Source organism: Myodes glareolus, chromosome 8 (genome assembly GCF_982192425.1).
Source record: "Myodes glareolus chromosome 8, mMyoGla1.1, whole genome shotgun sequence".
NCBI classification, from domain to species: domain Eukaryota; kingdom Metazoa; phylum Chordata; class Mammalia; order Rodentia; family Cricetidae; genus Myodes; species Myodes glareolus.
Genome location: NC_142033.1, coordinates 34,640,521 through 34,667,724, shown reverse-complemented (window position 1 = coordinate 34,667,724; position 27,204 = coordinate 34,640,521). Strand labels below are relative to the sequence as shown.

Sequence of the window (27,204 nt, the reverse complement as noted above, 5' to 3'; positions counted from 1 at the left end):
TCATTGGTAGGTGGGCATTTGGATTATTTCCACCATTTGTCTATCATAAATAATGCTGCTATGACACTTATTTACACGTTTTTGCATGAACATATGCTTTCATTTTTTTCCCCCTTGGGTATGTGCCTAGGAGTGAAATTACTCCAAATGGCATCACCATGCTTAATTTTTTGAGAAACTGCCAGATTGTTTTTCACAGTAGCTGTACCACTTCTCATTATCCCAAGCAACGTATGAGGGTCTGCTTTTCTGCATCGTTGTCAGCACTTGTTAGGTCTATCTTTTTAACTATTATTGTTCTGTTAATATTATTTTGGTTCTGATTTGAATTTCTTAGTGATGTTGAGCACCTTTTCCATGTATTTCTCAGCCATTTGTCATAATTCTTTTTGGAAAAATGCATATTCAAATATTTTATACATTTTTTTCAGTACTAGGACTTTGGAGCCAGTGTTTTGGGTATGCTAGGAGAGCACTCTACCACTGCTATATCCCTGGCTCTACCTGCCCCTTTTCTAATAATTGGGTTATTTGTCTTTATACTGTAAAGTTTTAAGAATTCTTCATAAATTCTGGATATTGATCTCTCTTTCATTTGGTTTTTTCCAAGACAGGGTTTCTCTGTATAATAGCTCTGGGTGTCCTGGAACTTACTTTGTAGACCAGGCTGGCCTCGAACTCAGAGATCCACCTGCTTCTACCTCCCAAGTACTTGGATTAAAGACGTGCACCACCACACCTGACTGATTTTTTAAAGTTTCTTTAATTTTTTTTTTGTGTGTGTGTGTGTTTTAAGATGGGCCTACTGTGTGTAGTCCTGGCTGACCTGGAACTCTCTTAATATAGGCCAGGCTGGCCTTGAATTCACAGATATTGCCCTGCTTCTGTCTCTAGAGCGCTAGGATTAAAAGTGTGCACCACCATAGGCAGCAATTTCTTTTATTTTTAATTAAAATATAATTACGTAATTTTTCTCCCCTTCCTCCAGTGCCACTCACTTGCTCCCTTAGCCCCTTCCTCTTAAATTTATGTTCTTTTTCTTTAATAAATTGCTACACCTATATGAGTAAATATGTGAATATAGTTTGCTGAGTTTATTTAGTGTTGCTTTTATGTATATTTTTTTAGGGCTGACCACCTGGTATTGAATAACCAAATAGGGAGCTCCTCTCTGGGAAAAACCAATTCTCTCTCCACATTTATTAATTGCCTTGTAGCACTTTGTCTAAGGGTACAGCCCCATGACATTTCCCCCTTCCATGTTGGTATGTCAGCTAGTGTTGTTTAGATCTTGTTTAGGCAGCCGTATTGTTGAGATTTCGTGGGTATAGCTTCCCCGTTCATAGTAATGAGAAGGCACAGTTTCAAAGAACACTTCCTGGTCCTTTGGCTCTTTCAACCTTTGGCTCTGAATTTTCAGCCTCTTTCTTGAGCCATAGGTGTGGGTGTTGTGTTGTAGATGTATCACCTGGGCGTAAGTATTTTGACCAGTTGTGGCTTCCTGTAATTGCCTGCATCTGCTGCAAAAAGAAAGCGCTTTAACTAGGGTGGGAACTCCACTTAGCTGTTGATATAAAGCTCAGTACTTAGAATGCAGTTAGGAATTTTGCTGACTTAGGAGAGTGGCAGTACAACATTTTCCTCTAAGATCCAAGACCTCACTGGTAGTTGGCTAGGTGTCAGTACTGGGCATGATTTCTCTCCTGTCGAGTGATCATTAAGGCCAGCTAGACGCGTATTGGTTACTGCTAAGATGTAAGTACCACTATTGCACCTTCAAGGATATCTTTGGGGTGCTGGTGATCACTATTGTGGATCAAGGATATCACAGCTGGATGGAACTACTGATTGCTTTCCTTTGTAAGTTGCTCACATAGCATCTTCCAGCACTTTAAAGGTTAATCCTCAGGGAGAAGGCTTTGGATCAGATCCAGCTTAGTTCCTCAGAGTCCTGTGTCCAAAGTGTGTGGTATCTTCAATAATAGGGACCTACCATCAATTTCTGGGAGACAACCAAGGGCAACAGCAATAGCCTGTATTGTTTTGTGAGTCGCTTAGACTATCATGGGTCCTTGGGCATATGTCAAGGAGTGCTATAGCTAGGTCATTTGTAGATTTATTATTATTGGGGTTTTTTGTCTTTTTTTTTTTTTTGGAGACAGAGTTTCTCTGTATAGCTTTGGAGCCTGTCCTGGAATTCACTCTGTAGACCAGGCTAGCCTAGAACTCACAGAGATCTGCCTGCCTCTGCTTCCCTAGTGCTGGGATTAAACCTCTGCCTGGTTGCTATTGAGCTTTTTGAGAGGGAGACCCTGTCTTCACTGTGATTAGAATTCCAGAGTGGCTACGCCAGTTTGTAATCCCACCAATGATAAATGAGGGTTCACCTTTTGCCAGCATGCAATTTTAGGCCTTCGTATTCTTCAAGATTTATTTAAAGTAGAATAACATAAATACTACCTTATTCACCACTCAATGTTTGCTGGTGTGTGTGTGTGTGTGTGTGTGTGTGTGTGTGTGAGAGAGAGAGAGAGAGAGAAAGAGAGAGAGAGAGAGAGAGAGAGAGAGAGAGAGAGAGAGTGTGTTCTTATTTATTCAAATGCCTGTGTGTGGGTGCACATTAGCCTCAAGTGGTGTCTGCCTTTTTTCCACAGGGCTTGGAACTCACCACATGGGCTAGGCTGCCTGGCCACTGAGCCTACCTGTTTCTATCTCCCCAATACTGGGATTAAAAGCACGTATTGTTATACCTGCCCCTCCCCAAAGGGATCTTGGGATCAAACTTAGAATCTTGAGCTTATTGCAGGCACTTTACCTTTTTCCATTTGACCCATCTGCCCTGCCTTTTTTCTTGTTTTCTTTTTTTTAATTCTTTGTACAGGGTCTCCCTCTGCTTGCTTATAACTCACTAGGTTGCCCAGGCTGTTCTTATGGAACAACCTCTTCCCTCAGCCTTCCAAATGTTAGCCGGATTTTCGTTTGTTTGTTTGTTTATTTATTTGGTTTAAGAAAGATCCTCCTGCCTCTGCCTCCCGAGTGCTGGGCTGGGATTAAAGGCGAGTGCGGCCTCTTAAATGTTGCTTATAGGCATGAGCCACCACTCCTGACTGTTAAACAAACACACAGTTCAGTGACATTAATTATATTCATATTCTACACAACTACCAGCAGTGTCCAGCTGTAGGTCATTTCTATATTCCTAAGTGGAAACTTCCTAACTATTAAACAGTAACTGTTTTCCCTGTCTGACACCAGTCTGCTTTCATTGTCTGTGCTGCGGTAAACACCTTAGATAAGAGGTTTTTATTTGTCATGATTATCACACTTAGCATAAGTTACTCAGGATTTGTAGCATTTAACAGGATTTCCTTCTTTGTTATGGCTAAGTGATAATTCATTGTTGTATATGTCACATTTTCTTCATTCCTCGATGGACAGCGTTGCTTTCACATCTTGTCTGTGGTGAATAATGCTCCGACCGAAGGTGCAAGTATTTGAGTGTCTGCACTTTGAGTGGATTGAATGGATCAAATGATAATTCTGTATTTTAATTTCCCTTTTCCATCTGGTGTGTGCTATGCTTGTGTATATTTACACATATTCAAGTGTGTATGCAAATGTGCATGGAATAGCAAATATGTGGATGTGTACAATGTGTAGGCCCAAGTTTGAGTCAGAAATCTACCTTGATAGCTCTTATACTTTATTGAGTTAGGTTCTCCTAGTCAAACCCAGAGCTCACTGATCAAATGACTAGTCCTGCCAATCAGCTTGCAGGGGTGGGGTGAATGGGCCTGGGGACAGGGTGTGTCCTTCAGAGACTGGGATTTTACAGGTGAGCTGCCACCTGGCATTTTCATGGGTTCTGGGATTGGAAAGCTTCTATTTTGTGTATGGCAAGCAGATTAACTTCGGCAGCAGCTCCCAAGTCCCTAATTTAGCTTGTTAAGGAGCTGACCTTCTGTTGTTCACACTGGCTGTATTGCCTATGTTTTGATCATGTATATGTTCTCAGTTAGTAGTGATCAGAGCAAACGCAAGTTCGTATTTACCCTCAGCCACTGTTGCTCACAGAAACTGTTAAGGTAAGTACAGAACCTCAGGTTTTCTGTTTGTCATGCAGGTAAAGCTTTCAGTAGGTGTCTGACACTTAGTGGCCCATGTCTCTGTATCATCACTGCTGTGTCCTTTGTACTGAGGTTGAGACTTCCTTACTTGGACAGCTTTATTCATACCCTGTTGGCCTGAAATCAACACCCACAATGCCATTCTTACTTTACATTTACAATTTAATGCTTTTGGTAAAAGAATTGAACTAGAGAATATATTTTAAGAATCTTTATTATTGTGGGGAGGATTAAGAGCTGTCATTTGTGGCAATCAGTTAATGCCATTTCATCCATCCTGTGAATTGTGCTAATAGACAAAAGAATTTGTGGACAAAGGGAGAATTTATTTGAAGAAGTGTCTAAATTTATATTGTGTCTCTTCCTACTATGCTGCCCTGCAATAGATGAGAGGTCATAGTTTATGTACTCATGGGAGTGCACTGCTTAGTCAGTGTTAGCTGGCTCTGTTAGCTCCCTAAAGGCTGTGTTTTAGTTTTCTCTTTCTTCTTACCTATGAGAGAAGCTTTGTTACTGACATGAGCCCCCTAAATCCTCTATGTGGTCTGCAGATTGAAAGTAGAGTTTCTAAACAAACCAGTATGAGCCTTCATGCTCTTTACAGAGATGTCAGAGACGTATGTTAGAAAAGTGTAGAAAAGTGAAGTCGGAAGTAGACTGAGATGTGGCTGTAGGTCTGATTATTTCTTTCTCCAACATTTTTGAGGTTGTAAATCTGTGAGCTTCCTCTCATACCTGGTAAGGACATACCTGCAGGCATTGGCCACTGTGCTCAGTTACCACTGCTAACCTTTGTAACTGTTCCTTCAGGTGAAACTGAACCAGTTCAGCTATAATGCTCCTACAGCTGCACCCTCCAGCAGCTACCATATTCTGCTCTCTGTCTGTAAACTTGATTCTTCCAGGTAGCTTACTGCTGTGTTTTGAATCTGTAGTGTTGCCCACAGTCTCATGCTTTTGGCACTTGCTCACCAGCTGGTGGGCTATTTTTGGGGTCCATGGAGGCTTTAGGAGGTCAGGCCTAACTGATGAGAAAGATTTCTAAGGGTTGCTTTTAGAAGGTTATAGCCCTTTATTGTTCTGCTCAATTGTTTGTTCTGTTGCCATGGACGGTCTGCTATTGTCATGTTCTTCATACTTACTGAGACCCTCCAAAACTGAGCCAGAAGAATTCTCCTGCAAGTTGTTTGAGAGAAGTTAATATCAAAGGAATCAAGCACCCCTGTCTTTTTGTTTTGGCTTGTTTCATTTAACGTTATGCCTTTAAAGTTTAATCCACTTTATAACTTGTGTATGTCATTCTTCTTATAGGAAAGGATTCTAGACCCAAAGGTCACCTAACTGATAAATAGGAGGAAATTGAGATTTACACCAAGACTGAAAAACATCTGTGGAAAATAGTTGACCTTGATTTATTTAGTTATAGATATGTAATTTGGGTATAAGTTAATGTTGGACAATTTTTGATAAACTGTGAAGAATTTTTTTTAGTGCAATTGCTCTTGGACCTCCAGTCTGCCTTCAGAATCATTAGAGAAAATGTTCTTACAAAGGCTGCAGAGTGGTCTGTGGCAAGGGCGCTAACAGATATGTAAAATGTTGATGAAGAAGTTACTTGTGCTTGTAATTCTATTTCTGTGATAAAACAACACTGCAGCTCTCATTAGGACAGAAGCTTAAATAGAGAAATATGTACCAGTGGAAGCATGGATTAATTTTAGGTCTTTCTTGAATATCCTCAGTAATAGCCAGTTTCTTTCCTACTGAGGCAAGGTAAGAATTTTAAAAATTATTAGGTGCCTTTATCATGTTTAGTGGATCAAACTGTGTTAACAAGAAACAGAAAGTCTGAGTGGCTCTGTGCCGTGCTGACTCGCCTTTCACCTGGCTCCCCCCCCCCCCTTCTTTTGCCAAAACTCTCACTAAGTCTCCACTTCAACTTTCTGTCTAAGGAAATTCTCACTTTTTACCACCCTTTCTTTCATGTTAACTCATCACTGTATATATGTCTGTTTTGGAGACAACATAACAATGTTTTGTTTTTGTGCCTCTAGTCTGGGTCATGAGCAGTTCAGATTCATCTTCACATTTCTAGATAAGACCATAGCATCTGGTATGTAGTAGAAATTCAGTGACATTAAACTAGTTTGCATTAGTTTGCATAATAGACTAAAATAAGGTGATGCTGTAGAATAACAAGACCAAATTTTGTGCATGACCATTATATTAGTTACAGATGAGGAATTTCTCATAATGTGTAAATAAGGACATTATTCAACATACCTTTCCATACTGAATGAACTCATGAGCCTTCTGGATCACTGCTGTTGGAATTGCTCTGCGTGTAAATTCTGTGTAGTACCAGGGAGCCTCGCTAATGCTCTGCTAGCCCCAAAGAGCTCCATCTCCACTCTGTACACTCATTCATACCATCTCCTCACCCTCTTACTAGTAACTATCCACAAATAATGTGATTTTTTAATGTGGTTTTTAAAAAGAGACAGTTGGTCATTAAGTAGCAGAATTAACTAGTAAATAGATGGAGTTACACTTTCTTTTTCTGTAGTAGTAATTAGTTTTAATTGAAACACATTGCACCTTTATTTCTGTTGTGCTATTGTTAACAGAAAAATTGAACATGTAAAAGCGTGAAAAGTTTGAATGCTTTCAGTAATGTTAATTGTTTTCTGTTCCATTATTTCCACATCATATCCTCTGATTTTTTGTTTGGAAATCAAAATTATGGAGGAAACTAATACCTTTAGGAACAAACTATATTATGAAGTTTAAACTAGGAAAGGTAAAAAAATGTAAATAAACAAAACAAGGTGTTATGATTGGAAAATCCCGTAATTCTAAAATAAAATTTGATCTCTTCTAAAGGGTATTAGAAGAACATAGCAGGACTGGAAAGGAGGCTCAGTGGTAAGAGTGCATGCTGCTCTTTCAGAGGACTCAAGTTTGGCTCATAAGCACCTGTAATTTCATATTCAAGCAATCCAGTATTGGCTACTGGCCTCAGGAGGGCACCTGTGCACATGAGACATTCTTTTACACAGACGTACCTACATACACATAAATAAAAATAAGAAAAATCTTTTTTTAAAGAACTCTAATTTGGTGAGGTGCAATATGCCTTTCATACCAGCACTCAAAATGCAGAAGCAGGTGGATCTCTCTACATAGCAAATTCTAGACCAGCCGTGGTTATGTAGTAAACCTCTATCTCAATAAATAAATAAAAACCATTGGAGGAGGTATTAAAATGTTAGTCTCCATGAAATATGAGGAATAATAGATACACAATAGCACAGTATTATGATATTTGTATAAAACTTATAAAACTACCTGGAAAGATAAGATGAAACAGGAATGTTCACTTAAACTTTAGATCTGCATGATGAGGTTGAGTCAAGCTGTCTTCTAAATCTAGTTTAATACCTCAGTAGTAGATTTTGAAAGGACTATTGTTAGTGATCTTAGAACATGAATGTGCATATCCTTCAAATAGGTATCATTTTTTTTCTAATAGGAAGATAACGGATCTTGTGTTGATTTGTAGTTATGAAATTTTTGTTTGCCATTGGATATCCTTATCTAAAACTGATTTGAAGATGATTAAAAACAAAACCCAGGGGCTGGAGAGAGAATTCATTGGCTGAGAGCACAAGTTCTTTCAGAGGATCAGACTTATTCCACATGGCCCTCACAACCATCTATAGTTCCAGTTCTAGGGCATCCAGTGCTCTCTTCTAACCTCCATGGCACCAAACATATACATGGTGCACAGACGTACACATAGGCAAAATGCTCACACATAAAATATGTCTAGTTAAGAAAGTAGAATAAACTGTGCATGGTGGCCTTGTCTTTAATGCCTGTGCTTGGTAGGCAGTGGCAGGTGATGGATCCGGGTTTGAGGCCAGTCTGGTTTATAGAGCAAGTTCCAGGACAGCCAGGACTATACAGAGAGACCATGTTTCTATAATAATAATAATAGTCCAGGACAGCCAGGATTATACAGAGAGACCATGTTTCTATAATAATAACAACAACAACAACAACAACAATAACAACAACTTCCCACTTTAATCCAGGAATTTGATTTAAAAAACAAATTAAACCAAACAAACAAAACCCAACAAAAACCAAAAAAAACCCAAAGCTAATGAGTCTTAGAAACCTGCGTCTAGCTGGAGGTTTGGAATTCAGTAAGCAGGCGTCTTGAGGGCGGTATAGCCTGTGAGTGAGAGACTAATGATATCTATATGAAATGTGATAATCTAATTTTATCATAGCTTATCTTTGAATTTCTGTCCTGTCCCAAGCCTGGCCAGTAGGAGCTGTTACACAAATGGTTGTTTATGTGATTGATTGGAGCATGACACAAAGCTTTCAAGATTTTTAGAGTTGGGCTGGTGTTTTATTTTCTGCTCTAGTTGCAGTGACAAAATGTCCTGACAAAACAGCTTTGGGGAGAAAGGTCTTGTTTAACTCTCAGTTTTAGGTTATGGTCCATCATTGCAGGGAATCAAAGTGACAGGAACTTGACACAGCTAATCACAGCATTTTAACAGTCGATAGTAGAAAGAAGTGGATGCATGCATGCTTCCTTTACCCAGCTCACTTTCTCCACTCCACATTCGAACACCCAGATATAGGGATTGATGCCACCCACAGCGAGCTGTGTGTTTTCATATCCATTCACATAGTCAAGGCAGTACTGGCAGACATACTGATAGGTCAATAATTCACCATTGATTCAACTTGTCCCAGGTGAATTTAGATTATGTCTAGTTGAAAATTATATTATAGACTCTAGTTCTCTCTGAAAACAATTATTTCTCACAGGAGAAAGTTTATATGGACTTAAATGTGAGAACTAGGATTTTGGACTTGGGTGCAGATGGAAGGGTATGTCTTTCTGTCAGAATCAAAAAGTACAGGGAAAAGAATTAGTACTTGAATAAGATAGAGGAATGGCCTGTAAACACACTTAACTAGAATGAAGTTTGTTAGAGAACAAGAAACACAATTACTAATACAGTTAATGTGCCTCAAGCAAAAGTAAATAACTTTTTAAAATTAAGTAAGTGGGTTGGAGAACATACTGTGACTAGCTGTGAAATCTAGGACTAGGCTTTTTGAGTGTGGGAATGTTCTTAACAAATGGTCTTTTGGAAAGATTAGTGTGGCAGTTGAATGTAGATAAGAACAGGACTTGAGCCACCTCTATTGGCTGAAAACACTTTACCTACTTCTTGTGATAGTCATTCCATTTAATTGTAACTACTTAAGTAGGTGTACTCATTACTTTTCTGTTGTTGTGATGAAACACCATGAGCAAAGCAGTTTACAGAGTTTATTTGGGCTTATGGTCACAGAGGGTAAAGTCCACAATGGCAGGGTGAATGCGGCAGGCGAGCATGAGCTCCCTTGAACAGTAAGCACAAAGCTGAAAGACGAAACTGCAAGTAGGGCAAGGCCTGAGTCTCTCAAAGCCCACCCCTAGTGACATACTTCCTTTAGGAAAGCCATACCTCTCAACCCTCTCCAAATAGCACCAGCAGCTAAGGACCAAGTGCTCAACTGTTCAAGTCTATGTGGGGAAGTCTCATTCAAACTACCACCATAGGTTATATGAAAACCATACTATCAAGTCAAATGGTTAACAATCCAGTTCACTTATTCACCTAAGAAGAAAATCATATATATTATTTTTGTTCCAAGATTGTTTACTCCCTCTTTAAAAGCACCTATTTTACTGGACAGTCGTGGTGTATACCTTAAATCCCAGCACTCAGGTGGCATATGCAGGTGAATTTCTGAGTTTGAGGCCTGCCTGTTCTACATAGTGAGTTTCAGAACAGCTAGGGCTACACAGAGAAACTCTGTCTCAAAATACCAAAAAAGAAAATTTTTCCATAGTAATATCAAGAGATGTATTTCAATAAGTTGATTAGGATATCCTTCTATACATGTGTTGCTTTTATTAGTTGATGAATAAAGTTGTTTTGGCCAATGGCTTAGCAGAGTAAAGCCAGGCAAGAAATTCGAACAGAGATAGAGTAGACTGAATTGAAGAGATGCAATGTAGCCACTGAAGTAGTAACATGACACACCTGTAAGCCACAGCCTTGTGGCAATACACAGATTAATAGAAATGGGTTAATTTAAGATGTAAGAACTAGCTAGGAATACATCGGAGCCCTTGGCCAAACAGTGTTGTAATTAGTATTAGTTTCTGTGTGATTATTCGTGTCTGGGCAGCCAAGAAATGAAAGCACAGTCTCCCTCTTCTAGTAACTGTCTTACTACGTTTTGTTAAATACAGTTAAATTTTTGTTGCCCTTAGCTTTGATAGACTATTTTGTTTACAGTATAAGAAATGGTTACTATAGTTATAAATTCAACCAGTCAGTTATGATCTTTCTTTTTTCCATAATCTTAATAATATGCCAGTTATATGAGTATGCATAGAAGAGTCAGATAATCCAACATGTAAGTGACATGGGGGTTAATTTCAGCAAGGGAAAGGTGATGTTATTCTTGTATCTGTAGACTTTAAAGTTCTTGTATTTTAAAGCAGTTATAGTCAATGCTGGGGAGACTGTGTAGCATGAATTCTAATGGGTATTAAAAATCCAGAGTTCGATATAGGGGTTAATGCTGAAGAGCAGAGAAGCAGAGCGCCAGCCACAGGAGAGTTCTCTTACCTCTAACAGTGCTCAGATCAAAAGGGTGATCCTGTCCTCAGACTGCATTGAACTTTTGTCTCTTCCCACCTTATTTCTCTCTCCGCCCAGCCGTATCACTCCTGTCTCCGCCTCTCTAGTGCTGCGATTAAAGGCCTGTGCCTTCTGAATGCTGGGATTAAAGGTGTGTGGCACCACTGCTTGGCTCCTAGTGGTTTAGTGTTCTGCACTCTGATCTACAGGCAAGTTTTATTTGTTAAAATACAAGCAAAATATCTTGTCAGTAGATATCAGTCAGTAGAATGTTTGCCACACAATCAGGACCTGAGTTCAATCCTTAGGGCTTGACAATATGTGCTTGTAATATCAGGCCTAAGAGGTAGAGGGGATCCTTGAGGCTTCATGACAAGTCAGTTTGGCCTGCACAGTGAGTTCCAAAACAAGAGAGAAACCCCGTCTTAAAATAATAAGGTAGATGGCACTTAGTGAATGTCACCTGAAGTAACCTCTGGTTTTCATGTGTGTGTGCATACGTGTATGTATGTGCATCTCTATATGTAAGCAAAAACACAATAAAGTTACATTCTTAATTGTCTCATGGGCACTAGTGTGTGACATAACCCAAATATGATTCATTCATATTCTTAATTACATTTCTAAAAATTTTCTGCGTTTAACCATTTGAATAAATAATGTTTAAAGGTATTTAATTTCTTTGTAATTGTTCATGGGAAAATTTATTTCTAATAAATTTGATTAATGGGATATAATTTGCATAATATAAAACTTAACTGTCTAAATATATTGTGCTTTTTGTTGTTTGTTACTTTCCAGTGTACTTACAGAATTATACAACAATTACTATAATATAGTTTTAGGCTATTTCCTACAGTTCTAAATGGAACTTGGTACTCATAAGTAGTAGTAATTTCTCACTCCCTTCTACCACCCTCCCATTCCCAGGTAACCACTAATGTACTTTGTTTTCCATAGAGTCCAGACTTTTTGTATAAGCAAGTCATATAGAATAGGTGTTTTGTCATTGGCTTCTTTTACTTAGCATAATGATTTGAGTTCTGTCCATGTTATATCAATTTTATTTCCACCAATACATTTCTAAATTGGTTTGTGTGTGTGTGTGTGTGTGTGTGTGTGTGTGTGTGTTAAAACTATTAACTCAAAGCATTCAAACAGAGTAAAATGGGTAGAAAAGTTCAGTAGGATGGAGATTAAAGTGGAATGTGCAATTTCCTTCTTGGTAAGGTATGCTGTATGCAAATGGCTATAAAGATGCTTCCTTAAAACATCTTTCTTCCCAACATTGTATTTACTGGGGATATCTAGTAACTTTCACTAGACAAGGAAGGTATTCCTGAAGAATGTGGATAAGTTGAGACCCTGTAGAAAGTTGGAATGATCTGAGTGAAATTGGCCAGGGGACATTGAGGCAAAAGAATCAAATTGGAATTGTTTCAGACAAGGGTAATATAACAGTATACACAAGTAACCTACAGCAAAAGTTTTAGGTTTTCCAGGAATAGAAACTGGTCCTGTATGGCTGAATTTAGATTTGGATTGTGGAGGAAGCTGAGAAGTGAAGCTAAAGATATAATGTAATAGGATCATTAGTCACCGTCTTTGGAAGGCAAAGGGAACTGGCACAGAAGTTTAGCAGAGGAGTGAATATTGTTGAGTCAGATTTGTATTTTAAAAAGTTGGGTTTGGTTGTGTGGTCATCAACATTTTACCTGTAACTGATTGGTGCATCCATTTAACACAAGAAAACAGAAACTGAAAAGCCAGATAAAAGATAATGTCTTTTATGTTAGGGGAACACACTGCAGAAGATGGAAGAGAAACAAGCATCTATAATCTAGAAATATTGAGATTATTGGAGTACATGTTTAAAGCAAGAATGCTGGGGCAGTGATTGGGAAGAATATAAGGCTCTCCATGTAGACCAGTGCTTCCTAACCTTCCTAATGTGGGACCCTTTAGTATAGTTCCTCATGTTGTGGTGACCCCCAAGCATAAAATTATTTTCACTGCTACTTCATAACTGTAATTTTGCTACTGTTATAAATTGTAATGAAAATATCTGTGTTTTCTGATGGTCTTAAGTGTTGGGATTAAAGGCATGTGCCACCACTGCCAGACTCTTCTCAGTTTTTTATTTTCCTTTTCATTTCTTTTTTGTAGAGACAGGGCCTCACTTTATAGCCCAGGCTGGCCTAGAACTCACTTTGTAAACTAGGTTGAACTTGAACTCACAGAGATGAGTCTGCCTTTGCCTTCTAAGTGCTGGGATTATAAGCATCTGTCACCATGGCCTGCTGGAATTTTTGTTGTTGTTGTTGTTTTTGTTTTTGTTTTCTTAACGTGGTCTTCCTAAGAGCAGATCCAGATTATGAGAGATACCCAGTTTATTTATCCTCTGGCAGGTTTACAAGTACTTCGAAGCATCAACTAAAGGTTTCCCAGCCAGAAAAAAAAATTGTGCCAGTGTCCTATAGGCCTCCATTTCTAGCCTTGGTGTGATACCAGAGACTGAGAGTAAGAGGTCCCAGTGATAGTGGGTGTGAGCATGGAGAGTCATTCCTTTGTCTCCCTGGACTTGTAAAAGGTATTTAATGGAGGAAGGAACTCACTTCCCATAGCAAAACAGGGGGAAGCAGTTCATAAGGGGAGGAGAGTTAGTGACCTTGAGACAGATAGGAGATGGAGAAACCCTGTTAATTCTGACATTGCTATATAGTGCCATTGGCAGAACTGAGAAAGATGGGGGTATGGATTAGCAGTGATCTGGTGGAGGGGGTGATCTTTTCATTCAATCGGGTTTTAACTACTGAGGTTTTGTTCATTTAATTAATAATAGTTGCTGTATTTTAATGAAACTAAATACCTTTTGACTTTCTTAAATATTTTAAAGTTAAAATGTAGTTTATAATACCCCAAAATTTACCCATATTTACATATTAGTTGTATAGTTCAGTGAATTCAGTGTGTTTATAATCATCAAACCATCGCCACAGCCGACTCCATCTAGAAGAAAGTGCCTTAACACCCACATCTAGCCCTAGACAAGTACTGAGGTGCTTTCTGCTCTTTGTCTTTTCTTAGGCATCTTCTGTTAATGGAATATTGTAATATGTTAGTGTGTGATACATAAGTTTGACTTCTTTTACAGAAAGTTTGTTTGTTGGGTGGCCTGTTCATGTTCCTTTCATCTTTTAGCATGAGTTCTATAGCAAACAACAGACAAATTATATTCTAAGGTCTTGTGAGATGTATGGGTAGGTTATATGAAATGAGTAAATGTGGGGAAAAGTTGCATATTGAAAGTGGTGAAAATGGAACTGAAGAGACGACTTGCTGGGTAAGAGCTTTTGCAGAGGATGCATACTTGGTTTCCAGCACTCTAAGAACTATCTGTGATCTGACATCTCTAAGAACTCACTCTAAGAACCCAGCACTCTAAGCACTATCTGACATCTAAGAACTATCTGTAACTCCAGTTCCAGTAGATCTGATACCCTTTTCTGGCCTCTAAGAGCACTAGGCACACACATACATACATGCAGGCAAATACTCATACACATAAAAATTAATCCATCCTTAGCCAGTGAAGTGGTGCACATACACCTTTAAATCCCAGGCAGAAGGTGGGTCTCTGAGTTCCAGGCCAGCTAGGACTACAAAGTGAGAGTAGGGCTACTGCTGCCTAAAAAACAAAGTTGTGAAATGTCATAAAAGTGGTTGTGTTGATGTTAATTATTCCCCCACAGAGGTTGAAGTAACAGTCAGTAGGCAGTAGTCACTGTGATTTTTAGAGTGGGAAGCCAGGTTGTAAATTCATTACAGATATTTGTGGTACTTATGTTGGAAAGAAAAGGAATGTACTGCTTTCTTTGAATTAATTTTGTACTACAGGAGTCATTTACATATACACGCTTGATCGTCTTTGTTAAAGGTAAATGATAGTGCTAGCTATAAACTACAGACAGAGGAAACAGCTATGAGGAAACACCTGTCGTGGCAACAACTGACTTATGTTTTCAGCAGTACTTCACTAACTTCCTAATGCAGCCATGCCATTAGATCAAGTGGAAACTGAGCACCTTTAATTCCAGCACTCGGGAGGCAGAGGCAGGGGAATCTCTGTGAGTTCACAGGGAGGGAATGGAAAAGTTTGTGTTGCTTTTGAAAGTAGTTTGTTTAATATGGTATTGTAGGAAAATGTTCATTTAAATACTTTACCAGACATCTCTTCATGTCATTGGCTTAATTTGATGAGTGTGTCAGCTTCTTGAGACATTTATGTTAATGCATCAAAGCAAGATATACTTTGTTCCGTTTGTGTTTTAATTCCATTCAATTAGTGCACAAACGACCCTCCTAAAAATCAAGTATCTACATTTTTCACAAGGAATTACAACTGAAGTGATTATTAGCAACCAGTACAATCTGGATTATGGATTCTTCTTCTTTTTTTCTTTTCAAAACAGGGTTTCTCTGTGTAGCGGCCCTGGCTGTACTGGAGCTCACTTTGTAGACCAGACTGGCCTCAAGTACTCTGCCTCCCAAGTGCTGAGATTAAAGGCATGCACCACCACAATCTGGCCAATCTGGACTATTCTGAGGAAGAACTCCAGTGTAGCGTATACCTCCTATCTGCTCACCCTTTCCCTTCTGTGAGCTTCTGCAGGAGCTTTCAAACACTGTCCCTTTCTTCTTCCCTAAAACCCAAGTAAATCTCCTACATGGTGTATGGTAAAACACTAAGGATTCAGACACACCAGTGCTTGAGAAGACTCCCAGTAGGTACTGCATCTGGCTGGGTGTTTATGTTTGGTAGAAAGGGAAGTGTGTGTGGGAGGGTAGAGCCCCTCCTGCTTCTCCTCTTGATTTTTGTTTGTTTGTTTTTGTATTTCAAAACAAGGTTTCTATATAGCTTTGGATCCTGTCCTGGAACTGCTTTGTAGACCAGGCTGTCTTTGAACTCACAGTGATTCCCCTGCCTCTGCCTCCCAAGTGCTGGAATTAAAGGTGCTCAGTTTTCCACTTGATCTAATGGCATGGTTGCATTAGGAAGTTAGTGAAGTACTGCTGAAAACATAAGTCAGTTGTTGCCAAGACAGGTGCTTCCTCATAGCTCTAATCACAAGGGAAAAGTAGTACCATCTTGAGATCTGACTTTTGGGTTCATTTTGTGGTTGAGGTTTGAGGTAATACTGCTTGTACTAGTATCATTTTCTTACATATTAAGTAGTTGGGATTTTAAACAAACCCATCACTTACCATCCTTTATTTGAATCAGTTACAGAAAGACCCTACTTTATAGTCCTGTGCTCAATAACGAATGTTGCTCTTTTTTTTCTTCTAGGTTGTACTCATCACCAAAGAAAAAACTCACACCAATGCAGAAATCTGTTAGTCCATTAGTTTGGTGCAGGCAAGTTTTGGATTACCCAAGTCCTGATGTGGAATGTGCTAAAAAGTCTCTTATCCACAAACTTGATCAAACTATGTCAGGTATGTCTATAATTTTACTTGTGAATTCATTTTCTTTGGCCTGAGTGCATATCCACAGAATGTGCATATTTAGGCAGGCAATTCTTGCTTGATAGCATTTCTGAATCTCACTGTATACCATTATGAAGGCTGCATTCATGCCATAGAGGTTTTTAAAACTCTTAGTCTCACCGTGGCAGATTATATCCATGAGAATATAAATTTTAATCTTTTTAATAATGACCTAAACCAGTTTCTAAAATGAAAAAATGTTAGTCTGTGTCATCTTAAATTATCCCATATACCACACTTGGTAAATAGATTGTGCTGAAAAATGTACATGGAGACCCAAGAGGCATCACCTCCTCACTCAAGACCTTGATTGGTCCCTGGCTCTTCAGATCCCTCATACTCATTTTCTTTCCTTCTAAGATGTTTTTCTTTAAAGATTGTATTTATTTTGTATACAGTGTCTACTTGCATGTATGACTGCAGGCCAGGAGAGGGCACTTTAAATGGTTATAAGGAGGGAATTCAGACAATGGGGCACTCATCAGAAGCATCTGGTTCACAAGCTCTTTTGAAGAGACAGGGAGCATTCACATCAGCTGGACTGGTCCACATCAGCTTTCAGCAAGTCCAGGATTCACAATCATTTGGAGCAGGTTGTAGTCAGCAACTGATGCTTAGATGTATTTGTCAGCCAAAGAAACCTGTTGAGACAAGTTTAAACTTGGAACAGAAGTTAAAATTTGTGTACTTAAAGGAAAAATAATATATTTGAGACTTCCAGGTCCATATTGAAATCCATATCATAGATAAAAGCAGATAATGGGTATCTGTAAACAGCAGGAATAGACTTATACCTTTGAGTCCTAGCTAAAACTACAGATTGTGGTTAGAAGCATGTATATTTTTCTACTGTCCAGAGACCCAGTTACGGATTGGACAGAGATGTCTTTGGTCTGATGAGAAACACCTTCAAGTTCATATTTAGATGGCAACCAGAATAAATCTAAAATCTTGAGCTTGTTACCCAAACAGTAAGTAAGTAGTCATTGCTCGACCAGCTTATCAGAACTATGCCATAGAAGGGAAAAGAAATCAGAAACATTTTCCATATCTTAACCTATATTTACATCTTAAATCATTTTTAGACCCTTAAAACTTATGAACATTTATATTTTAAAATATGTTTTTAATTAAGAGACCTAGTAGCTTTAGAAAAAGCAAGGCTTGATTTCTGCATATATAAAATGAGCTAACAAGCTGGCTATAGCTTTGTGGAAAGATCTGCTAAGTTGACAAAGTTATAGCTAGCCTAGCCATCAATACTGTCAGAGGTCCAAGAAGGATAAATACCTGAGTACGGACCAAGCAGCTTTCGAATCTATTAGAAATGACAGGGACTGGAGTCCATATACAGTTAGCCATATCCAAGTCTCCATAGTATTGGAGGCAGAAGTACCAGAACATCAGTCTTACAGTTTTAGCCAGACCCATAAGTGATTTTTTTCCCCCTTTGGAAGAGGGACGCGGAAAAGACTGACCTTATTTTGTCTAGAAAAAGTGGTGCAATCAATTCTCCAACGTCCTGCTGTTTGTCCACAGTTTGGACCGGGTCCTGGCAGTAGGTGTTGCACTGGGGCATCTTGCCCAGTGGTCAGTGTCATCGTAATCCAGATGGAGACATCGTGGTGTCCCATAATCTTCTCTGGAAACCTTGGGTCACTGCTAGGATCTTGGAGTCTCTGTCTAATATTATGAGCTTTTTAATCATTATTTTAAATGCCATATTCTGTAGCTATCTGAAGTATGAGGGCTGCCTAGGTATGTCTGATGAGACAAACTTTGTTTCTTGTTACTTGTTTTAAGTTTGACTTTGAAAACATATACAGGGTAAGCCTAAGTAAGGCTGATCCCTGTAATTAATTTTATCAATACTTTAAGCATGACTGACTAACTTGTATTTCCTAACAGTCTATCATAAGTTAGCAGCTTTCATAAGACTAGAACTTTATAAAGTTCTCTCAGGTTTAGCCCCCCAAAATTACCTGATAACAAACCACATAGAAATTTCTATAGAGGACAGGCACTGAGCAGGAAGACAGCATGCTCCACCTTTGCTAACAAACAAATCTGGGTGTCACCAAAGCTGATTATCACAAAAGGGATTAGGTGAGGAGAATGGGTGAATCCAGGATTCAGGGATGTTTAGTAACTTTATCCAACGGTTTGGAATGTCAGGTTCTTCCCCTTGAATGCTGACTCCTTCCTGGGTTGGGCCACTTGTTCCTGGAGTACTGCTTTGTCAGGTTCTACCTGCCTCTTGTGATTTTGATATGCATATTATTGTCCTTTCCTATGGAATTTTCTAACTATGTCTGTAAGAACTAGAAACCTTATGAAGATCAGCCCTTATTCTTCCTCTCTTTGTACCCCCTTTGCTTCATTTTTTTCCCCTTGCATGAAAAATATAGAAAGAAGATGGAGAGGTAACATGCTTGAGTTAATTTTTTTTTTTTATCCTCAGATCCTCACTTGCCATAGACATCCAATTCTGAGCCTTGAGGGGATACTGAGGCTGGTACTCAAGACCCCTCCCCCCCCAACACACAGGAACTACCACACCAGCTACTTTTTCCTAAGCTGCTTCTTGCTGTTCTTTACCACTGTAGGCTACTCATTCCCTGCACACATGCTACATTTTAAAGATCTCCTCTCCCCAGCGCTTGTCTGTATGTTCTCTACTATTTACCTTATGTTTGTAAATATTGAAAAAGATTGAAGGAAGAACTGTCTATTTAAGGATTGATTTTTCTTGTTTATGATTTCACTTGCTGTCTTAGACCCAGGCTGACTGGTTTTGAATTGGTAGAGATCCTCCTCCCACTCCTGCCAGTCCTCTTCCTCTTACTAACTGGCCCCACTTCATAGCCGTGTGTGTGTGTGTGTGTGTGTGTGTGTTCCAGTGAGTTTCATTATGTTTGTTGACAGGAGTGTGGGTGCCTTACTAGTAACTATCACTGAAGAAAAATGTCTTAGCATCCCCCATCAATTATTAACTACATAGAATCCCCAAGAAGGGGTGGAGCCTCCTCATCCTCTCTTCTGTCCGTGACAGGATGTTGACTGCTGAATCTCAGGCAAAACTCATGTAGGCAGTCATAGCTGCTGCAAGTTCAAGAGTGCAGCAGCTATGTTACTCATGGGAGCCGTCTCTTCCACATCCCCCTGCTTCCAGCGCTGCCATGACCCCTAAGCATTGGAGGGAGGGATGGAGATGTCCGATTTGTGACTTAGCACTCAACAGTCACTCATTGTAAACATTTGGACCAGTTACAAGTCTAGTTATTGCTGACGACTGTGAAAAGGTTCTTGAGCAAAACTGACAGCAGTACTAACCTACGGACATGAACATAGTGATAGAAAAGGTGATTTAGTGGGTACATCATGTCCTGACTTCATGAATCTTTACTAAGAAAACTTTTTGAAATGTTAACCTTTTCCCAGTTGCTAAATTTAATTTTCTCTCTTTTCATTAATGCAGCTCTCAAGAGGCAAAATTTATACAATAATCCTTTCAACTCTATGAGTTATACAAGTCCTTATAGCCCAAATGCCAGTAGCCCTTACAGCAGCGGCTTCAACTCTCCATCCTCAACACCAGTGCGACCTCCTATAGTCAAGCAGCTTATACTTCCTGGGAATTCAGGTAAGGAATGATTTTACCTAATGGGCCTAGCTCAGAAAGGAACCATTCATCACTGGGTTGGGTCCATTTTATTTAGGAAACTCTGAAGCGGTGAGAGAGAATCTCTTTGTGCTGTTTTCCGCTCATTCCTGTAATGAGCACTAAGAGTCCAGAGGTAAGTCAGTGACCGTGTATTATGTGCATGTCATTTTCTTCGGGGTATACCTAAGTCTGGTTTTTAAATTAGTGTTTAAAAAAACAGGACCACAAACTTGATTCTTTTAACCAATAAAACCTTATTTACAGCCTGTTGGGGTTGTAAAGTCTACAGACCTGTTTTTAAAGAGTATTAGTAAGCTTTGATACTATAGTTAAATCATAGCATATGATTTAATATGATTAATGTGCATATGGCACATTTGTGCCAAAAACAGTAGGTGCTGTAATGTGAGGAGGACAGACTGCCGTGGCCTGGGCAGTTCTTCTCTTCTTGGTCTGCTACAGACATTGCTCGAGTAGCTTAGTCTTCTCAATAACTCACCACATCATTCTTAATGCTGTCTTTTCTGAGTGCTATATGATTGTGTGTGTGTGTGTGTGTGTGTGTGTGTGTGTGTGTGTGTGTGTGTGTGTATACAGTGCACAGGGAGTCCAAAAGTTAACATCAGGTGTCTCTTTCATTTTTCTGCCTTAGTTTTGAGATGGGTCAGGCCAGTGAGCTCCAGAAACACACCTGCCTATCAGTCCCTTGTGCTAGTTTGCAGACTCTGCTGCCTCTAAATGGTATATTCAGCAATAGGGGCTGACCTTTAACCTCTAAGAGCCAACCAAGGGCAACAGCAATAGTATATATTGTTTTGGGAGTCACTTGTACCTGGTACCTGGGTTTTTGTTAGTCTTTGGTTTCTGTGGGGAGCATTGTTAGCCCAATTGGCATAATTTAAGCTATCCTGCCTATTTCTATGTATGTATATACAAATACATAAGTCATGTATGTAATTTTAGATAAATATAAGAAAATAGGATTCTTTGAGGCTTATCAAACAACCTTGGTGTTGTCTGCCCTCCCTCTTTCTTTTGTGTTGATGTCCTTCCCCATTTCAAGTTGGAACCCCTCCTCCCCATTTTTCTCTTTCTTTCTCTCATCTGTTATTTCCATCTCTCAAGCTCCCCCAACCCATGGTTCTTTTATACTTTGCTGGGTTTTTTTTTTTCAGTGACTATGTTTCTATACTCACATCTGAAGATTTGAATGGCAGATGAGAAAATGTGGCATTTGTCTTTCAGATTCTGGGTTACTTCACTCAATATAATCTTTTCTAGGGCCATACACACACACACACACACACACACACACACACACACACACACCCACACCCCACATTTTTATTATTCATTCATCAGTTGAAGGACATTTTGGTTGTTTAATTTCCTAGCTCTTTTGTATAAGGCAGCAATGAACATGGCCGTGCAGATTTCTGCAGAGTAAGAGTAAAAATGTTAAGTCCTTTGGACTTAGATCATATGATAGATTTATTTTTAGCTTTTTAAGGATTCTCCATACCAATTTTCTTCTTCTTTTTTTTTTCATACTGATTTTCAAAGTGGCTACACCCACTGATTTATATTCCCACCAACAGTGAATGAGGATTTCTTTCTCCAGTCTTGCTGGCATTTGTTATAAGTTTTATTGATCTTAGTCATTCTGAATAGGGTAAGTTGAAATCTCAAACATGTTTTAAATTTGTCTTTCCCTAAATGCTAAGGATATTTGAGATATTGTTTAGCCATTTTGATTCATTCTATTGTGAACATTCTGTTCAGATGCTTAGCATATGTTTTAATTGGGTCGTTTGTTTCCTTCTTTCTGGTTTTTTGAGTTCTTTGTATGTCCTGGATATTTAATCTTCTGTCATGTAGGTAGCTGGCAAAGATTCTCTCCTATTCTGTGTGGTTCCTCTTGACTTGTTTTTCTTAGCTGTGCAGAACCTTTTTGGTTTCTTTTGTTGAGATTTGTTTGCTTGTTTTTGTTTTCTGAAATAGGCTCTCTATGTAGCTCTAGCTGTCCTGGACCTCACTACTTAGACTAAGCTGGCCTCAAACTCACAGAGATCCACTTGCTTCTTCTGCCTCCCATGAGCTTGGATTAAGGGCGTGTGTCAATGCCCAGCCTACTTCATAGTTTTATAAGGTCTCACTTGTCAATTGTTGGCCTTAAATACTGGACAAAAAAGTCCTATACAGAAAGTTCTTTCCTACACTTATATCTTGTAGGGTAATGCCTGTGTTTTCTTCTAGTAGTTTCAGTGTTTCGGGTTTCAAATTGAGGTCTCTGATCTACCTCAAGCTAATTTTTGTGTGAGATGATAGAATACAGTTCTAATTTCATTCTTCTGTGTGAACATCTTGTTTTCCCAGCACTACTTGTAAAAGATGTCTTTTCTCCTGTGTGTGTGTGTGTGTGTGTGTTTTCCTTTTTCTTCAAATATCAGATAGCTATAGTTATGAGTACTCATTTTTGAGTCTATTTTATTCTGTTGGTCTATACATCTGATTTGTACCATATTTTTATTCTTTGTATTATAGCTCTGTACCACACTTTGAAGTCTGAAATGCAATCCATTCATTATTCTTTTTTCATGATTTATTTGACTATCCGGGATCATCTTTGGTGCCATATGATTTTAGGATGGTTTCCTATTTCTGTGAAGAATGTTGTAGGTATTTTGATTGGGATTGTATCATTGGGTCTGTAAATTGATTTTAGTAGGATAGCCATTTTCACCATATTAATTTTACTGATTCATGAACACAGACTTTCCATTTTCTAGTGTTTTTCTCAATTTCACTTGGAAATATGTATTTTTTTTTGTTGTAGAAGTCTGTCACCTCTTTGGTTAGGTTTATTTCAAGATATTGTATTGTTTTAATGTAACTATAAATGGGAGTGTGTTCATGACCTCTTAATATATTTGTTGTTGGTGTATAAAAAGGCTACTGCTTTTTGTAAAGTGACTTTGTAGCTTGTCACTTTGCTGAAATTGTTAATTGTAGAAGTTTTCTGGTCATATTTTTTGGAATCTCTTAGATACAGTATCATATTGACTGCAAATAGGGATTTTTAACTTCTTTTCTTATTTGTATCACTTTAATTTCCTTCTCTTGCCTTATTTCTCTGGCTAGTGCTTCCACCACTATATTGAAAAGGAGGGAGGATAAGTGGACAGCCCTGTCTCATTCCTGATTTTGATGGGATTGCTTCAAGTTTGTCTCCATTTATTGATAATGTTGGATTCACGTTTGTCATATATATTCTTTATTTAGGAGGTATGTCCCTTCCATTCCTACATTCTCTAGGACTTCCTTTATGAAAACATGTTGGATTTTTCTAAAGCTTTTTCTGCATCTATTGAGATGATCATGTGATTTTTTGACTTTTAAGTCTGTTTATATGACTTAATGTTCATTGGCTTACACATATGTTGAGCCATTTCCTTGAATTTCTGGATAAAGCCAATATGATCATTGTGATGATCTTTTTGATATGTGCCTGTGTTTGGTTTGCTAGTATTTTATTGAGTTTAGCATCTGTGTTCATCAGGGATATTGATTGGTCTGTACTTTTTGTTTTTTTGTTGTATCTTTTTTTTGTTTGACTATTAGAGTAATACTGGCTTCATAACAAGTTTGGAGGGATCCTTAAGTATTCATTTTAGTTCTTTGAAAGTTTGGTAGAATTCTAATGTGATTTCATCTGGACCTGGAATCTTTTTCATTTGGAAAGCACTTTATTACTATTTCAGTCTCCTCCTTTCTTATGGGTCTGTTTAAGTTGTTGATCTCTTCTTGGTTTAACTTTGGTAGTTTGGGTGAATCAAGGAATAATCTTCTTTTGTTCAGGATTTTCCACCTTAATGGAGTACATGTTCTTTTAAAGTGTTACCTTATAATAATCTATATTTCTTTGGTGTCATAATGTCTCCCTGTTCATTTTTTATTTTGTTAATTTGATTGTTCCCTCTCATTCAATATATCCCTCCATCTCCTCTCCTTCTCCCTTCCTCGATCCCTCCATCTTTCTTTCTGTCTGTCTGTCTCTCTCTCTGATTAGTTGAACCAACGGAGTCTTGATATGTCTTCTAAAAGAATCAGCTCTTAGATTAACTGATCTTGTGTATTGTTTTCTTTGTTTCTATTTCTTTGATTTTTATTATTTCTTGCACCTCTTGGGTTTGAGTTGACTTCCCAGTTGTTTAGGTTACATTATTAGGATATTTATTTATTCTCTTTAATGTCGAGACTTAAGGTTATAAACTTGCCTCTTAGGACTGCTTTTAATGTATCATAGAGCTTTTGTTGTATTATGTTTTCATTTTCATTTAGTTCCAGGAATATTTTGATTTCTTTCTTGATTTTTTTTCCTTTGACCCATTCATCATGCAGTAAGAAGTTGTTTATGCCATGAACTTTTTCCTCTCTCCCTCCCTCTCTTCCTTCCTTTCTTCCTTCCTTCCTTCCTTCCTTCCTTTCAGTTTCATCTAATTAGGATTCTGTACGTTCCCTGTATCTGTATGGATATATCTTTTCTTGGTTTTGGAAAGTTCTCTGTGATCTTATTAAATCTGATTTATGTCATTGACCCTAAGATTCTTCTCCCTCATCTATAGTTCAAAGGTTTGGTCTTTTGATGGTGTCCCACATTTCCTGCATGTTCCTTTGCTTGTAAAATGTTTTTCATATTCTGTGCTTATTTCATCTAGAATCCTCTTCTTTAAATCCTGATATTCTATCTTCTGCCTGATTTCATTTCTATTTGTAAGACTTTACCCAGAGTTTTCTAATTGGAATATAGTTTTTCAATTCCATCTTCATTTTAACTTGTGTTCTCTTTAATATCTCTATCTTTGTTGAGTTCAGTTTTCAAATTCTGAATTATCTTTGTCATTTCATACAGCCATGTATTTTATTTTCTTCTGTTATTGTTATCCTCTTGGAGGTCAATGAAGGTTGTGTCTTTTTTTAGGTTTTTCTAATCCTTTGATAAAGCTTATGATTACTTATTCTTTTAAATTCTGTGTCTTGGGATTCCCTTAGGAAGCTCTCATTAAAAATTGTTTACATAGTTTTAGTGGGTAAAACAACATGTTGCCTTGCCCATTCCTGGTTTTGAATTTGCAATTTGAGTTGAGCATGTGGACTTCTTCCTTTGTTTTTGTGTCTGTTGTGATAATCTCGCCAGTGCATTAGATGTATGATCTGAGGATTAAATAGGTGGTAGATGAGCTGTTTAATTGGCCTTGCAAAGATGGTCTCCAAGGTCTGGGACTAGAGCACTGGGTGTGGAAATGGCAGCAGTCAGAGGAAAGGATGGAAAAGGAAAGGAGGGTCAAAGGTTTTCCAGAAAGTAGGTCACTGATCTGGAAGTAGGCCCGTGGTGTGGAGATGGCTACAGACAGAAGGGTACAGCTGGGGCCTCGGAGAGGGTTGTAGCTACTTACTCACGAAGGTGGTTCCTGGACAGAGAGGGATCTCGGGCAAGTCTGGAGCCATGCTTGTGGGGAATTGACTGTAATGGTGAAGATTTTTGGAAAACTAGATGAACATGATATAATACATGCCCGTAGTCCTTGCACTTGGGAGGCTGAGGCAGGATGATTGCAAGTTTGAGGCTAACCTAGGTTACATAGTAATTTCAAGGACAATTTATATTACAAAGTAGAACCCTGTCTTTAAAAAAAGCGAGCGGGGGGGAGGGAGGGAGTGGGGCTGGAGAAATGACTCAGAGGTTAAGAGCACTGGTTAGTCTTCCAGAGATCCTGAGTTCAATTCCCAGCAACCACATGGTGGCTCACAACCGTCTATAATGAGTTCTGGTGTCCTCTTCTGTCATGCAGACATGCATGCAGGGAGAACACCATGCACATAATAAATAAATAAATCTTTAAAAAAAAAAAAAGAAAGCTACAGGACTGGAGAGATGGCTTAGTGGTTAAGACTGCTCTTCCAGAGGACCCCTGTTCAATTCCCAGCATCTGCATGGTGGTTCATGGCTATCTATAACTCCAGTTCCAGGGGACCTGACACCCTTACCAAGACATACATTAAGGCAAAATATCAATGCACATAAAATATGAGTGAATATTTAAATGAATAGATAAGAAGCTACAAACTGTGACAGTATGTTCTAAATCTGTATTAGGCACATTAGTGGGAGTGTTGAGCTTTTACTCTTTCTTCAGAAAGCTGGGTCACCATGAAAGTGTTTCCTGAGAAGCGTGCTAGGTTTTTGCCGGTATGAATTCCTTGTCCCTGCAGTTTTCTGACCTCCTTTTGGTCTAAGTAATAGAGTACATTTTAAAAAATCTACTTATTTTCTTGCCTACCATCTAGTGTACTTCACTATCAAACATCAGAACATTTTGGTTCCCATTTCTAATTTGGCAAGCATGACAGATTAACTTAGTGTTCTTTTTTCGGTTGGTTTTTAAATATTTAAGAAATACACTTTTCTCAGTTAGTTTTGTTGTTTAAGAAAAGTAAATTTTTTCTTCAAGGAAAAGGTTATGGTGCAAATGACTGAATTTGAGAGGAAAAAGCACTGCATCATTTACTTACAGAATGGTTTCCCTACGTATCTTGTAAAAGATGAAAGACTCTAGCCTAGTAGTTCTCAACCTGTGGGTTGTGACCCCTTTGGGCAGCAGTTCTCAACCTGTAGGTTGGGACCTTCTCATGGGAGTCTCCTAAGACCATTGGAAAACATGGATATTTACATCACAATTCATAACAGTAGCAAAGTTGCAGTTATGAAGTAACAACAAAAATAATTTTATGGTTGAGGTCACCACACATGAAGAACTGTGTTAAAAGTTTGCAGCATTAGGAAGGTTGAGAACTGGTCTAGTCTGTAGTTACTGAATCACCTGCTTTGCAGTTACTGGCTGAAAGCATAATTGTTTTGTGCGAAATGAGTAGGTTATACTTAAAAGATGTTTTGTATTTGTGACATGGTAGGTCACGGAGTCTCTATATCCCTTTTCTTCTAATGAGGTCAGTTTCTAATTTAGTTTTTAAGAATTTTATATGTGTAAATGGCAGAATAAAAACTGAATCAAGGGATGTAATTATTTGGCTACTTGCTGCAGCAGATGTTTAACTCAGTTTTTTTTCTTTACTA

The 27,204-nt window shown here is 38.5% G+C and overlaps 1 protein-coding gene across 3 annotated transcripts in view; it reads left to right on the top strand.

The window, feature by feature from the left end:
• Slain2 (SLAIN family member 2) overlaps nt 1-27,204 on the top strand; it is a 55,412-nt gene that overhangs the window by 5,767 nt on the left and 22,441 nt on the right. For all 3 annotated transcript variants that reach the window (XM_085691784.2, XM_085691785.2, XM_085691786.2), the window contains exons 2-3: nt 16,206-16,354; nt 19,884-20,048. In XM_085691784.2, coding sequence (XP_085547910.2) covers nt 16,206-16,354; nt 19,884-20,048 — 314 coding nt within the window. The remainder of the gene's footprint in view (nt 1-16,205; nt 16,355-19,883; nt 20,049-27,204) is intronic.